Genomic DNA, 16,724 nt, shown 5'->3' with positions numbered 1-16,724 from the left:
ATGGAATGCAGGCAGGTAGGGGATGTGAAAATTGGAGTTGGAGGTCGAAGTATGAGGAAGGGGAAAGTTGATGTGGGGCACACTTACCTCAGTACTGGTGGGGAAGATTCCGAGGAGGCTAAGAGCAGGTGTTTTACCATGTGGTAAAATACCTGTTCTGAGCCTTGTGATAGGCTGGAGACCGCCACCCCTGTACCTCTAAAGCTATGCACTAATTGTCATTATCCATAAGGAGAATGCTTGAGAAAATAAAGGAACCTCGGTGCAGGTGCCAACACGTGTTACTTGTTATTGTACATTGCTTCATTTGCACGCAAAGGTTTAGCATTATCTTAATATGTTGTATATAAACTGAACACCTAAACTTTTCATCAAAATGTATTTCACATGTGATTTCATCAGTGATGTCATCAATGACATTTGTGATGTCATCTTTGATGTCCTGGGTGTTATTCTTAGCATGCACGGTGGTGGCGCGAGTTATGGTTGTTTAGCTTACCATAACTGGCGAATTTCTGAGGTTTTTCGATTTTACTTGAAACCATAACGTCCCTTTAACAAAGTATTTTCTTTGAATTTCATAGGTTTTTATTAGTCCAACATAACCATAATGTCCCTTTAAGAAAGTTTTTTCATTGAATTTCATAGATTTTTATTACTGCAACTTAACCATAACGCCCCTTTAACAAAGTCTTTTCAGTGAATTTCATGGGTTTTTACCAGTGCATTCTATTTTCCTACAACTTACTAATATCATACTTACCCAATATAGCAATATTTTTTTCCCAGCTACAAAGTGTCACCTTAAAACTCGCCATTTCCCACCTTCTGGAATCATTTTTAACACTTCTATACACTTTTTGCAACTGATTCAACTAGTTTTGCATCCGTAGACGTCTGCGAACATCTGACTTCATAGCGGACCTTCCAGACAGTGCCACATGACCATAGGCTGGCTCGCGGCATGATGACGTGTCTGAGAACCCGTCCGCACTGACGATAAGATCTCTGCTTCGCGGACTGCATTTTCTACTGATCTAGGAACTTTCAAATTCAAAATTTCCCTTGCAGAGCTCCAACACTTATTACTACTCATTATCCATTAACAATCTAGTGCACAGTACATACTTTTAGCAAAACTGCTATTTATCTTAAAATGGTATCAGCTAATGCCATCCCTCCTCCCCAAGGGCCACCACCACTGCTGAAATAAAGGAGCATGAGAAACACTGCCCCCTACCTTAGAAATAATAAACGTGCAGCATTTTCCTTGTCCACCTACCCCTTCATATTAGTGTTTGGTTCCTCTTCACCCATTTCCCTACCCACCTTTCATTCTTAGCTCTCCTGCCAAAAAAATACATCCAAAAACAACAAAAGACATATTCCGTTAGGAACCACATTTCACAGTTAAAAAATACAACTAAAAAAAAATTGTATAGACTCCATCTACTTAATAAGATTTTCCAACATTTCCATTTGCATTTTGTTATGCTAATGGAAATATTGTGGTGTTCATCCTCCGTTCCAGGGACTGGAATGGTGGATACCGGCCCAGCAGCCCAAATTATCAGCCCAAGCGAAGCAAGGTTGGATAACGAGGTCTCTGGACCATTATCTCCCCATTCCAGCCCCTGAAATGGGGGATGAAGTCCATTAGCATCCTAGGTTCCCAAGGCGATAAACCGGGGTGCTAAAAAAGAGGATTTTTCTTCCTACACCGGGACGCCTCCATGGAAAGGAAGGCGAGGGTTCCATACAGGGCCCATCTTCGCTTTCCATGGCAGCCTGTAGAAGTCAAAAAGAGAACCCTATGACCATAGTACCACAAGCACATTTTTCTTCCCTTTCAGATCTATCCTAATTTCAAATAACCTTACCACAAAGCCAGTCCCAGGTGGACATGGCCACTTTAATCCTATGTTTTGTCCCTTGGGGTCATGGCCAGTAGCCAGATTGTCCGGATCATGACCTTATTCCATGACCCGGACAATCCGGCCACTGCCCATGGCCACAGGCTACCCCTCAGTCACTTAAGGTATACCGCTATTTTTTGTAGCTACACTATGACACTTATCAAATAATAAAACACTGGCACATTTGCAAAACCATGCTTGTAGGTCCTTGCCAATACTCATTACGCAAGCTTGCTGGAAATCCACCCATGTTTTATTTTTTCAAATGTATGCACACACAATCCTCATATAACATAGCCCCACTTGACAAAATCCAATCAGACTTTACGAAAACATCTATATCTAGATCTATACATTTTTTGCAAACCTTTGTGTAGATTTGTCAAATGGCACCACATTTATAAGTCTTTACAATATTTTGGGACCCCCCTCTAATTTTGCTCCCTCTTGACAGAATCCCACCAAACTTTGCAAAAACATGTATATCTAGATCTATCATCAGTTTGCCAAATGAAGTGTAGATTTCGTCAAATGACACCTCATTTATAAGCCTTTACATTATTTTGGGACCCACCCTCTAATTTTGCCCCCTCATGACAGAATCCCACCAAACTTTGCACACTTACTTAGAATCAGGTTAGGAATATACAATATGCAAAATTTCATGCAGTTCCATTAAGTGTTGTCAAAGTTATAAGCGACCCAAGAACTGCATTTCACCAACCCTGTAATGCTGAGGTGTTCGCGAACTTTACAGGACTGTTCACGAACATCCAGACTGTTTGCGGACTTTTGCAGCAAAAAACACCTGTTTTTTTGTTTCTTGCAGCCATATCCCATCCCATCCTCATCACCCCTACATCCCCAGAGATTATTTGCTAAGTTTGACAAGTGCAATGTTCTGTTTTTTAATATGTTTTTACTGCGATGTCCGCGGACACCGGCCGATGTCCGCAAATCCAAGATGGCGGGCGTTTCCAAAAATCAGACGCACGTCACGCTCTTCACCATCCAATCAGCGAACACGTCGCATGTCCGCGGACATGACGTTAGCCGATTAACCAATCGGTGTCCTGTCCGCGGAGCGAACAGGGAAGTGTGTCAGCGGAGCGGACATAGATATCACACATTTTTTGTGACCTACTTTTTGGTCATTTTAAAAGAAACTACTGGATGGATTTTCACCAAATTTACAAAAGCACATTTTCGGGACCAAGCCGCTGCACCTACCACAAATTTGGTGAAAATCCGTCCAGCGGTTTGGGCTGTAGGCATGAGCAAAACTTTTCCCCCATTCAATCTCTGGGAAAAAAATACACTTTGGGACCCCCCCCCTATAACTTTGACTTTGCCCCCCCCCCCGGACCAAACCTCACCAAACTTTGCAAAAAAAATCAGAGTGGGCCATAGACTTTTTTTGCAAAGTTTGGTGTGGATTCGCCCAAGGGGAGCAAAGTTATAAGCCGCCCAAAAAGTGCTTTTCCTATGAGATGAGCAACTTAACCATAACTACATGGCCGCTACCGCAGGCCATGTAATTCATTATTAGTAGGTCTTTATTTTGAAGGTTAACACCATCCTAATAGAGTGTCAATACTATACAAATTAAAACAATTATACAAAGAAAATAGCAGTGATGAAACCAAAAATATTATATAGAAAGCAATGCTAATTATTCTGACGAGAGTCATCATTCAGTGATAGAGTTCCTTCATTGAAGGCGTCTACACAGTAGGCAGCTTGTTTGTCTGGCACAGGACACAAGTATTTCCTTGCATCGACTATTAGTCTACAGTTGTTCTTCTTTAATAGCAGAATGAAAAGCCTTGTCCTAAAAGTACACAATAGCAGAACAACAGGAAATGGCTAAGCTCGCCCTGAGATCTGTCCTCACAGGGATAAAGAACAATCGGGTGATGGCCATTTACAACTGTACGTCGGCTTGGTACAGTGGGTGTGGGTAAACCACCTTTAGGATGAACAGAACACACCTTACGTGCGGACTCAAAAACCATTGAGCATAGTTGGCTTTTGCCTGATTTCAATCAACTGTGAAATAGTGAGAAACCAAATTCTTCCGTTTCTCAATAGTGTGGCGCAGGTTCCTTGTATATCCCAATAAGTGTATGAAGGGAAGGTTGTCATTTTTGTGTATTATGCCTAATTGAAGATTGATATTATTTTTAGGTCTATATTTTAGTTTTCTTTTGTGTTTCAGATGGGATTTCTTGAAACGTTCAAATGTGTCCTCCAATTAATGAATGCACAGTTGAAATATCCATAAATGCATTGCTGTGATAGGCTAACAGTGTTTTGTCTGTACACTGCCTCATAAACCTAGAAAGTAAAACATAAATCCATTATTCACTAAACCTACACCTTCAACACCAGTCCTCCAACCTCTCCACTGACTCGAAATGACCTTATTGTATTTGGTTACAGATGTTTATACTAATATTTGTAATATTTATGCAATATATTATATGTTGAGTTATAAACATAGACACTCACAAACATAGAACAAAATATACAACTGCAGCAATACTCTAACATTGTTTCTTTTGCAGGCACATTTTCCATAGTACTTGTTCACCTTCACCAAGAAACCTGGAAAGTCCTTAACGCTCTTGCACTCCCACGCTTACTTACAAAATCACCAATTGTCATTTATATATTTATTAAGCATTTCTTAGGCGCCCATACAACAGAATTGTGTTTCGAGGCACCATAAGGCTAAATGGGGAGGGAAATGGGGGAATGAATAACATTGGCAAACAGTAAATATACAGTCATGGTCCTACTGGGTTTAGTGGCATTTGCATGTGCAAGTGCAGCGAAGAGAAGTGCAGGAGATGGGGAAGGGTGGGGCGGGGCGAGGAAAGGACAAGTGCTGGTAGTGGCCCGGGAGGGAAGTACCAAGGGAAGCCAAGGAGCAGGCCTCAGGCTAAGTGCCTGGGACGGGCGAATCCCAAAGGTGGGGATGCACAGCCGCCAAGCAGGGGCCCCAGGGACGTCATTTCACCAAAATGCCATGGGTAGCAGGAGTGACATCACACGCCCCTTGACCTCTTGTGACATCACAGGAAGTAATGTCATTTGACACCACCCCGAAGTGACATCACAGAAAGCTATGGAACACAACCGTTCACCCCACAACAAAACAGAAAGTGGCATCACATAGCATTGTTTGTGAATACACTACAGAAAACATGGTTAGAATATCACTTTAAAGTGATATCAATTTCATACAAGGATGGATCACCATATGTATCGTTAATATCATATTACCAAATCACTGTGAATGCAAGCAGACGTCCAAGGCCAAACGTTAATGATGTGTTATTATAAAGCACTTACACTTAAGCACTTCAGATAGAACCAATATACATACAATACCACCCAACCTGTTTTGGTACTCATTTATCAACCTCAGTAGGATGAAAGGCTGTGTTGACCTTGCTGGGAGTCGAACCTGCAACCTGCAGATCACACACACATTGCAGTAGCCACCACTCAACCAACTGAGCTATCTTACTGGCTATAGCCATCATAAAACATGCTACTCCAGATATTGTATACTACCCCTGTATCTGGACCGGGGCATAGAATCTTCCCTCCTTCTCCTCAAGGGGGCACAGATAATGTACATTTTTGGACAACTGGTGGGTTAGTTTCTTGGTTTTGGACATTCATAGAGAGGTGATTTGGCCCGAATTCTGTTTGGAGTCTTGGGAATCTGAAAAGAAAAGGTGACTGCTAGATATGGGAGAAGGTTCGGGTTCCCCTGGTTCTGATTCTGGGCTGCCCCCCCCTTTTTGGAGGCAGTCACCAGGATGGGTTAGAACCAGGATATTTTCATGCTGTTGATTCTGGGGTTGGATGATGGGCGGTGCTAACTCAGTCCCCACATCTACCCAGTCTGGATTTGGATCCTTTAGGACCCATTTCTCTTTGAGAGGAGTTCCCCCATCTCTGAAGGAGAAGATCCTTTTCCCAGAACCCTCTGCGGACCCCTCTCCTTCAAATTGGAAGACTTGTACCTCCTCAAAATGCGTCTTTCTGGGCTCTTATTTCTCCTACCCTCCTCTGCTCCTTGGGTGGCAGACTTTCAGGGGCAGGAGATTTTGGTTCTGGTTCCTGGGTTTCCAGGTTATTTTTACAAGTGGGGAAGGAAGCTTCCTCCAAGAGGTTACACCCCCCTTCCCCTTGTGCCTCCTCCCTGGGAAGTCGGGGTTCTTCCCCCGTCATTGCTCTGGAGCACCAGGACCCGAGTTTGAGGCATTCTGCGCCGGCATGCTCATCTGAGGGTTCTGTTGAGATCCTGTGCCATGTTTTGGACCTGGCGCTCTAGTTGTGACACCCGCTCAGGCTGATACGGGATTCTCATTTCTCCCCTGGGCTGGTCCCGGGAAGGGTAGCTATCCCTTCTCTGAAAATACCCCGCGTTTGGAAAATGTGGGTACCTCTCCACCCTTGGCCTCCCCTCTGCCGGATTAGGTTGTCTGGGATCAGAAAATTGGGGAAAGAAGGATGGATTGTTTTGAGGTTGAAAGTTTTGCGGGTACCTGGGGAAGAAATTCTGTCAAGTGTTTGGGGAATTACTGCCCTCCTGGGGGAAGTGAGGAGGGAAGTTCCCTGGGTTAGCAGCTGTCTGGTTGGATCCCCGCCCTTGGGCTCGAGGAACCCACACATAACCCAGGATGAGTCTATTCCCCTTGTAGCCGGGGTTGATGTAGTCAGGGGACTTAGGGGTCCCATTTGTGGGATTGCCTCCCTGGCTCCCTGTTTGTGATTGGCCCGAGGGCCTTCTGGGCTTGGGATTATCCTGATTCTGTGCAGGCAGGTTTTTAGGCCCCCCATCTCCAAATCTAAAATGGGGGCAACCTTCACCTCTGCCACTTTAGCAGCAGCAGGGGTGTTGGTTGGTTTATGGCTTTTTGGATTATTTTCGTTTTCCACAGGCTTTTGCACCTCATACATTAATGTGGTTTGTTCAATGACCCAGTCTAGTGATCTTTTCTTGTGAAAATCTCTCACTAGCTGGGTCATGATGTACTTGGAGAGAGCATGGAAGAAAGTATTCACAAACTCTCTGCTGTCAGTGAACACCCTTCTGGTGGTCTGCGCAAAGGCACGCTTTAATTCCTTAACAAATTCTTGTGGGTCCTTATCTTCCCCACATTGTAAGTTGTAGGCTGCCTTGCAAGCTTCCTGAGGATTTCTGTGCACAGATTTTTTTTTCAAGATGGACACCATATAGGTGGACCATCTTGAATGATTCTGGTCCCCCAGCCCGCAAAAAAGCTGGAGTACCCTGGAGAGAAGGTCCATTTCACATATTGAATACAATTTTGGCTGTCCTTCATATGGAAAGTTTCCATCATCTGTTCAAAGAGCTCTAAGTGCTCCCAAACTGAATATTTTGTGTTCTTATGATAGGGCGTGATGACGCTCCTTATCGCTTTGATTTGTTTTAGGGGATCCTTGAGCAAGGCCCTTTTTACCTTATTGGCCTTTTTGGTTCGGGTAACCCTGGTCCACTCCTCCTCTGACTCAGAGGCACTGCTCCCAGAGGTGCCCGTCTGGTCTTCTAGGCTCTCCCGGATTCTGCGAGCCTGGGAATGGCTGGCAGAATGTGGGGACCTAGTTTCCTGTGTCCTGGGGCACTCAGAGGAGTCTTCTGATTCCTCCTTGCTCCCAGGATTTGATGATTGCCCCCCCCCACTGTCCTAGCTGGGCAGAGGTTTTCAGGAGGCCCTTAGTGGGCCTACTCTCATGGAGTTACCCACTAAATATGACAGTACTTGGGAACCCATATCCAGATGCCCGCCCATCCATTCCTGGGAGATGCTGGCCTGTGAGGCACATATTCCTCATTGGATTGAAGTCTGCCATCCCAGTGGCCCTTGGCTCATGTGCGCCAGTGGACATGGGGGTGGCAGAGTCTAGGGATTGGAAGAGATGAAGGCTTCTGGCACTAGGGTTCCTGAGGTTATGCTCAGGTGTTTCCCTTTCCCAGCAAAGCTCATCTCTCTCAGCCCCTGCTCCCTGTTGCCATGCAAGGACCTGAGCTTTCTGTTCCTCTATCAAGGTCTTGCTAGTTTCTATCAATTGCTCTTGCATAGCTATCTGTCTGTGGAACCTGTCCTTTTTCTCACAGAGAGCCTCATTGCCTCTCTGCGCTTCCTGTGTCAATTTAGAGTACTGGGCCAGTTTTTGCTGCAGGAGGGTTACCTCCTGAGCCCTGTCCATACTGGCCTGGTCTTTCCTTGCTAGAGCATCTTCCACCCTCCTGGTGTGCTCTAACAATTTTTCATGGTCTTTTTAGAGGTCACCCAGTCCCTGAAGGGCCAGGTAATTTTCTTCTATCTTCTCTTTTAAGTAACTGACCTCCTGGCCTAACGTGTCCCTTTCCTGAACAAGAGACTGCCTCTGTGCAGCCAGGTCATCTCTCTGTCTTTGGAGTGCACCAGCTTTCTGGCACTCTTCATCAAATTCTGCCTGGGTGTCCAGGTCTTTGAGAATAAGTTTATTATTCTCTTCTTTTTCTTGGCCTAGGAGGTTTGTCAGGGTGACTACCTGATCCGCGCATGCCCTGTTGAAATGTATTCGCTGTTCCAGCTTTGTCTGGCTCTGCAGTAGAGTCCAAACTTTCTTAGTACTCCTTCTGCAAGGCCAGCATTCTGGTATCCTGTTCTACTTTCTCTTGCTGCAGGATACCCATGTCTTCTTTTAGTTTGTTCAGGTATTGCCTACTTTCATTTTCTGATTCATTGCTCCTCTGTAGCCTTTGCTCTACAGAGTCCAGATCCGTTTGGGCTTTTTCTAATGCTTGCAGTTGCTTGTTTGCCAGATCTTGGCCCTCGGCATATTTGTCCTGTATTGCACCAATATGGAGGTACAGATATGCCGCTATTTTGGCAATCTTGCTTAGCTCTTCCTTTACTTTAGGGGCCATATACAGTTCACTCATGGCCACATGTAATGAACCCTGATCTTGCCATATGTCCCATATGTCTAATCCTGTTGCAGTGGTCTGTTCTGTGATTGCCTGCAACCACACATTCTGATCCTGCTCTGTCCATTCACACCTTACAAATAAAGTATGCAGTAGGTGTTCTTTAGCCATATTGATTTCTACCAAGGTCGCCATTCCGGAAATAATGATTTCCTTTCTGACCTACAGGAGTTTATTTTATTTTTGCAAAACAGACTAATTCCTTAGAGCGTTCCTATTGAGGGGTGCTTTTCACAGTGTAACACAGCGTGATAGCCCAACAGGGTTTATGTACCCCGTTAGTTAGCACACTGTATTAGACTGTCACAAGTGGTATGTCGAGCCCCCAATCTTGTAAGTGATTTTAACCCAGCACTTCACCTAAGTCAATGCCTAGCGTGGGATGCACAATTGAAACCCTTAATTATTTATTTATGTCTATATGTTCTTTTATTTCTGAATGATGTACCCTTATATCACGCCCCTCTCTTTGAATTCCCCAGGTCACACTGAACCAGGAAGCAGGCTGTTTTGCAAAGTTAAAAAGATGTATTTTAGGTATTTGCACAATATATATATCACCCTACTTTAATATTTATACAAGGATCACCAATGGGATGATGTCGCAATAAATCTCTTTAATCACACGGAGTATTGATAGGAAAAATAATGCAGCATAGAAATAATACTTTTGTGTGGGTTCAATCAAAATGCAATGTGATCACTCTTTCCCCCTGCACACTACTCAATCCCCCCAATATGCAGTATAAAGAGATGAAAGGAGAGAAACAGGTTTCAGGAATACACACGCAACAAATACAGTATCAATCCCAATTTCCCCCCAGCAAACACAGAAAAAAACAGGAATGATTGCAACTTGTCAAAATGGTTTTGAATGTGGTTTTGAAGGTATGGGGAAAAAACACTAAAAATGGATTTAATTCACTAAATTTGTCTCAACACTAGTGGGAGCCGCTTTGTATCATTTCAGATAAACACTAGCAATGATTGAGTAATTATCAAGTTGAAAACTTAATTCTGAGGTCGGATGCAATGTACATCTGTTTCACATGTGATAGATTTGAGCCAAACGAAAAATCGGCGGCAAACTTTTCCACATGCGGTAAGCGTGATTGCGGAACAACTATAAGGAGTTTGACACTTAAATTCTGTTTCTAGCATATACGGTGAAGAAGTTATGAAGGTTATTGTAGAGGTCAGTTTTTTCAGAAAGAGTCAAAATTTGTAAAACAAAGTTGCCCTTTTTAAAATGACAAATGAGATTTCTTATACTAGGGAGACTATGAAGCCACAAACTACACGACAGCACAGCCACCAGCCCAGCGACGACTCTGGATGGTTTTTGCCTGCCGAGACGCTTGCCTTTCTTCAGCAAATATATTAGCGCAAAGATGATTTTAACACTACTATTACCAACAGACTATAGGGATGAGAGAAAGATTCAGTTAAGACAAAATATTTTCTACAATGCAGTTCTGGATATAAGAGAATGGGTTTGGATAGGATGACGTATGCATAATACATATGCTAGGGACAATCCTATGCTATGGATACTCACTACCACTGTTTGGAATGGACCCATCAGAGAACTGGTCAGGGATATTTTATGGACAGGAATTCAGCTAGCACACCGGACTGGACTCAAGGCACTCTGGTTCTGCACTCAGCACGGCACTCTGGACACTGCACGGCGGGATTGGACTGGATCTGACGGGTTGGTTCTGCTTCCCAGCTATCTAGTCTCAGCTCTGCTCTACTGGGTCGGATCTCTGGATTCTGGCAAGAATTCTTAGCAAGAAAGCAGCAACAGCACAGCCAGGCTGTTCTTTTTTTTGTTCTCCTTGGAGGTCTGGGGTAAAATCTGGTTTCAGGATTTATTAAAGGTCAAGCTGAGAAGGGTTCAGCTTTGGAAATGGGCCTTCTGCTTTCAAAGTTCTGGAGTCTGAAATATGGATTTCTCTTGCAAAGTGCTCCGCCAGCAATCGGATGGTGGGTGAATGTGTGTGCCCGTAGGTCCTAAGCTATCTCTATTTATGTATTTTCCAAAAGGGTGGGTATGCTGACTTCTACTAGGCACAACCCCTAGATATTCTATTGGTTAGGGTATTTCCTCTCCCCTGATTTGAGAAGAAAACAGAGTGTCATGATGATGCTGTATTTTATGATCCAGGTACCTCCCCTTTGTTTCTGCACATGAAATCTATTTTTCATACAAGACATATTTACAATTTTACAAACTTGCTAGCAACAGAAGATTGATATCACAGATTTGGTGGCGCAAGTATTCATCCGAGCCGCGTCTCGGCGAGAGCTTGGGTCTAGATTTGGCACTTTTTTGCGCTTTTTGTCCGTTACCCAATGTCAGATTTGTCCACATTTTTACACATATGTGTGCATGATATCTGGGCATAATCATGTGAAGTTTCATGTTTCTGGCATCACCTCAAATGCTAAAAAACCACAAATTCTGTAGTCATGTCCCTGAACATAGCACAGAGTTCAGAGTAGTTTTAAAACATGACCAGAATTTTCATAATAACAATACTGTTTTTTACAAATGTTTACAATTTTGCACAGTCCTCTGTCAGTCCTTTTCAAAAATATACTTTATTGTGCTTTAAGAATACACATAAATGTCTGTCCCCGCCCCCAAAGTTTTGGTGGGTCAAGAGCAATCCCCTCCTCTGTCCTTTGGCAGGAGTTTCTGTTGACAATTGCATCTGCATATCTTTTCAATCAAGGGAGTCCTTTGTCTCTCCCAGAGCAGCAGAGCAAAATCACCTCCCCTCTCCATTAACACCTGAATGGGAGTTCCTGGGGCAGAGAGCAGGATGAAGGTGCCTTTTGTTTGGGGCACACTGTGGAATTTGCTTTGAAGTTCTGTGACTGGCATCAGAGGTTGACTTTAAAAATCCACTTTAAATTTTTCTTTGATGAAAATAAACTTACATTTTCAAAACAGGCCAACACATCTCTAATTCCAGTCTTTTAAACATAGAGATTAAATAGTTGCAACCTATATTGCTTTTGAAGGTAAGTCACTTAATATCAACCATGTGATTTTAACTGCACAAGTTAAGCTTCCAGTGTAATTAAATGACAGCTTTCATACAGGTGGCCGACGGTACTGCACCCATTTCTGGCAGATTTTACAGACCAGCACACTCTTTAATGTGGATATTCTTGTGATGGAATCTGCTTTTCCTGACATTGTGTGCTTATGTGGATTCTTCAAATAAAGTGACGGGTAACACCCAGCAAGGATGTTGAATCTTTTCTGATGTTTGGGAACCATTATTTTGTAATTTCAGCAACAAAGGAAAAACGGATTTCAGATCACTTCTGAGTTTCCTTTGTCAGGGGTTTTGACCCATGTTCGAGTTATTATGCTGCAACATTTGGTGCTGTGGGCTTAGAGAATCCAAGATGGCCGAAAAGCCCACATTTGCGCCAGAATCCAGGAAAACAGCGCAGTTTTGTGCACACCAAAATGGTCGCCTAACCTGCCACCCACCAGTGCGAGCGTGATGGGCCAGAAGCGCCATGAGTGAAACGTGGTGCCAAAGGAAAAACAGCAGTGCCGGTTAGCTCAAAAAGCACCTTGAAATCACCTTTGTTTCTCTGAAATGCAAGCTAAAAATGCCTATTTTAAACATTGCAAGATATTCAAAAATCTCACTGAACACCAACAGACATTTGGCAGAATGTGGTCTTGTGTGCATACAAAATCTGGAAAGATGAAGAGGCCAGTGGATGTCAGCAGCTTAACTGAAATTGGATTTAAAACCACTAAAATCGAAATGTTTAAAATAAATGAGTGACCTACATTTGAGTGTCACATAGGTTGCAACTGTTTAAAGGTCATAGTTTTGAACTTAGAATCAGCGTTCTAGCTGCATGTGTAAAAATTGTAAGTTTTATTTGAATGAAGAAACCTGGAACAAAAGTGACATTTAGCTGAAGCCTGGCTTGAAGAGATTGAATTCTGCCCGGCAACTACCCGCGACAGGAGTTGAAACTTTCCCTGCCACTGCATTCGCAGGCCTGGCTGCCTTTTGCTGTTCCCACCAAAAGGAGATTACACCTCTCTGATTGAATCAGGGGAGGAGCACCTGGGAGCAGGGAAACAGAACAATGAGCTTACCTTGGCTCAGGCAAATGTTAAATTAGGGGGTGTCGTAAATGGCTTCCTCTTGGGAGAAACTGGGAGGAGCAGTGCCTCTGTGAGCAACCTGAGTTGGAGGAAGTGGACAAACCAGAAATTACACCATGTGCTTTGGGAAACCACACCCCCCTGGGCCAGATCATAATTTAAAAAAAAGGTGGATGATTCATAGTACGGACTTGTCAAAATCATATACATAATATCATTATTCTTGTGATTTTTCTGTGCACATTTTAATAGGTGTTAGGACTCTGTGGTATGTTCTGGGGGGTAGTAGCAGAAAATAAGGTATTACTCCGAATGTCTGTATGTTAAAAATCTGACACTTTATCATCTGATGCCCATATTCCTTGTGCATGTTTGTGTAAATTCTGGAAAAGTTTAGAGGTTGTGTTCTTGATGAAAAGGGCGGAATTCTGTCATAAGTGGACACAACATCTTACAAAGACAGGGATCAGATGGTTTGGTGCTACAGAAAATATGTTAACTGGACATATAATATTAGAAAAATGGTACATAGATAAATATGTATTTGGATCAAAAAGAGATTTGTGTGCAAATTGACAAGGGGAGTGCTCTTTCTGTATGCCATAAAATTGATGCCTGATTACATTCCATTCCTTCCCCCAGATCAAGGGAGATAGGAGAGCTTGGCTAAAGATAAGTTGTGAGGGGCAGGCTTAGTTATGCCCACGCACACACCCATTTTCAAAACACATAAAAAGAGACTGCTTTGGACAGGCAAGACACTCACTTTCCATTTTCTTGCAAAGCATTTTGCCGGATCAGACAATATCCAGAAAGACCATCTCCAGAACTTAGAATCTAGACTTCAGAACTTTTTCAGCAGGCCTCAAAATCTTTTGCAAATTATTCAAACAGCCGGGCTAAGCTGTTTGATTCTGACCTAGAATCCTGTGCCAGTACCCAGAAAGCAGTGCTGTATCCAGAATCCACTTGATCCAGACCAGCAGAACCAGAGACCCAGACCAGACCTCAGTGTTGCTAGCAGACCCAGACCAGATCGCTGTGAGCAGAACCGGTAATAAAGACCGTCCGTGGCGAGAGAACCGCAGCCAACCTGACCAGATCTTGACGGCCTATTTCAAATTTATAGTGTGAGTACTCTTGTAGAACTGTGCCAGAACCAATCTCTTAGTTTAAAATAATCTGATTCAAAACATTTGAACCTGTCCAGAACTGCATCATAGGAATCGTGTGTTCATTTGTCATTTCAAAACTGTAAAAGTGTAATTATTTTCATTCTAAAGTTTACTTTAATTTCTAGAAACTACCTTCACAAAATCGTCCGTATCTTTTGAATCGTAGGTGCTAGGAACGAGATTTAACTTTCATTTAAAGCTACTTTCTATTCCTCATAGTTATTCCATAATCTCGCTCGACGCATTCGGAAAAATTGCCGCGAGTTGAAAAATTAGCTCCTGTCAAAGATAGCCGTTTTTTGCTTGAACTGCTAAACTTCGTTTTCAATCTGCTAATCCCTCATTGAGCATTGCCAGTGTGACTTGAACTAATCTTAGATAGCTATCACCTACCGTGAACCTCCTACAGGGAATTAAAATCATTTTTAGCATATTTTTCCCTTCTTTGCAAATCACATTTAAAGTATTTTGCCTGTGTTTTAAAATCATCCCTGTGATCTAAGCTTGCTAGGGGGGAACTGAACTACATTTGATTGTATTCCTGAGAACTGTGTGCTCTTCTTTTCATCTTTTTATATTGCATAAGGGGGGGGGGTGAATTGCCACCAGGGGAAAAGGGAACATATTATCTCTTATGAAACCCTATCAGTTTATTTATGTACTGCATTCTTTCGATCATTGTTTTTCCTTGAAACCATAAAAGCATTCTCAGTTATCTTTTCCTTCCTATACCAACTCCTAAGTAATTAAATAAGCGTACAATTGTAATATTATCCATTGTTGATCACTGTCATATTCTTAAGTGTGATATCAAATATTAATTTATTATAAAAGCGTGATATATATATATATATATATATATTGTTTAATTTTTCCAATAAATCTTTTAAATTGCAAAACAAACCTACTTCTTGGCTCAGTGAGGTCAGAGGGATTCAAAGAGAGGGGCGTTATATAAGGGTTTATCATCCAGAGTATAACTTGTCATAAACATATATATAAATAAGGGCTTCCCTTGGGCATCCCAGACAAGGCGCCGACTGAATTGCTGAATTGAAGTCACTTGACACCTTGCAATGAAGCACTGACTTTCATGTAGTTTCCCTTTTCACTCTGTGGGCAGCCCAATGACAGGTTTTAGAAGTGTGGTCTCCTGTTCCAACACTGATACAGGCAAAGTAGATTAGCAGCCAACATTCTGGTTTCACTGCGCAATTCTCAGAGGTTTCGTGCGCATAGGGCTTTTTGCAGCCATTTTGTTGGTTCTGGTGCCACCAGCACAAAGTGATGTCGCAGGGCAGAGCCTAGTGGGTCGATGCATCCCACAAGCGCGGCAAAGGTGCTTTCCTGTTACCTACACCCATATCTATTTATGAATCCATACAAACGTGAAGAAAATACCTACTCTACAGAGATACCATGATAAGACTAAGCCCTTTTAAGTTTGCTTGATTTGTTTTGCAGTGGTCTTTGAATGCCTCAATCATTCGGTTACTTTAATTATAGATGTAGTATTTGGTGACTCTTTAGAGTTTGAAATTGGAATGGTGTATTGGCTTTGCCAATTGACAAACTTTTTCGGGGGTTTTTAGGTTTTATTTTTAATTTTGTCCAAAAGGCTCTGATTTTCATACCTTAAATGTCTTTTTCTAAAGCGTATCAACATCCTGGAAACTATACACACATCTTCTCGAAGCAAACCAAACATGATGAGTCTACATGATGAGCCTTTCTGTTCCCTTGCGCAAAAATTGAAGCAAAGAAATTTAGCACCAATTTTGATGCTTAACATATTATGGAACGGAGCAAACAGGGTTTGATTCAATCCATATCATCTAAACATATTTGCACTAGCCCAAAAATGAAGCAGATTTTGTTTACTTTGTTTGCTGCTTTAACAGAATTCGAAATGTTGGTATGTTACAAATCAAATCTAGCCCAAATAAATTGATACATTTGTACCCTATTGCAAATGTTTTTTGATAATGTGAGGACAAAACCTATTTGCACTAGTGTTGCTGCTGAGATGTTATGGAATGGAGGAAAGTGCATTTGATTAATTTTTAGCAATGGTGCTATTGTTAAATTGTCTGGCCGCTGATGTTGTGGAATGGTACACGAAAAAGCATGCCCTATTAATTGAATTATTTGTTTAAAGCCATTGTTCTTTTTTTATTCCCGACAGCCGCCTTAACAACAATGAGTTCACAGTACTGGAAGCGACTGGAATCTTCAAGAAACTGCCGCAGCTGCGCAAAATGTTAGTTTGCTTCTTGATCAACCTGCTATTGAAATGACATGTCAGTTTCCGTTTGTGCATTTACAGCTTCATTAAATCCGGACAGCGCTGGCTGCTGGGTATTCTAGAAGGGAGCCACGCAAGTGTGTTTATGCATGTGTTTTCGGTCGGGTGTATCCTTGCTGGAATATCTCTTTTCAGCGGGGGCAAGCTCCGTCAGTCA

At 42.5% G+C, this 16,724-nt stretch overlaps 1 protein-coding gene across 10 annotated transcripts in view; it reads left to right on the top strand.

Moving 5' to 3' along the window:
- Window positions 1-16,724, top strand: part of SLIT2 (slit guidance ligand 2) — a 715,126-nt gene that overhangs the window by 487,914 nt on the left and 210,488 nt on the right. For all 10 annotated transcript variants that reach the window (XM_069631891.1, XM_069631899.1, XM_069631897.1 and 7 more), the window contains one exon: window positions 16,448-16,522. In XM_069631891.1, the coding sequence (XP_069487992.1) occupies window positions 16,448-16,522 (75 nt within the window). The remainder of the gene's footprint in view (window positions 1-16,447; window positions 16,523-16,724) is intronic.

Source organism: Ambystoma mexicanum, chromosome 6q (assembly GCF_040938575.1).
Source record: "Ambystoma mexicanum isolate Mex_15411 chromosome 6q, UKY_AmexF1_1, whole genome shotgun sequence".
NCBI lineage: Eukaryota > Metazoa > Chordata > Amphibia > Caudata > Ambystomatidae > Ambystoma > Ambystoma mexicanum.
Note: the sequence above shows the minus strand (reverse complement) of the source record. Positions and strands in the feature narration are given on the sequence as shown.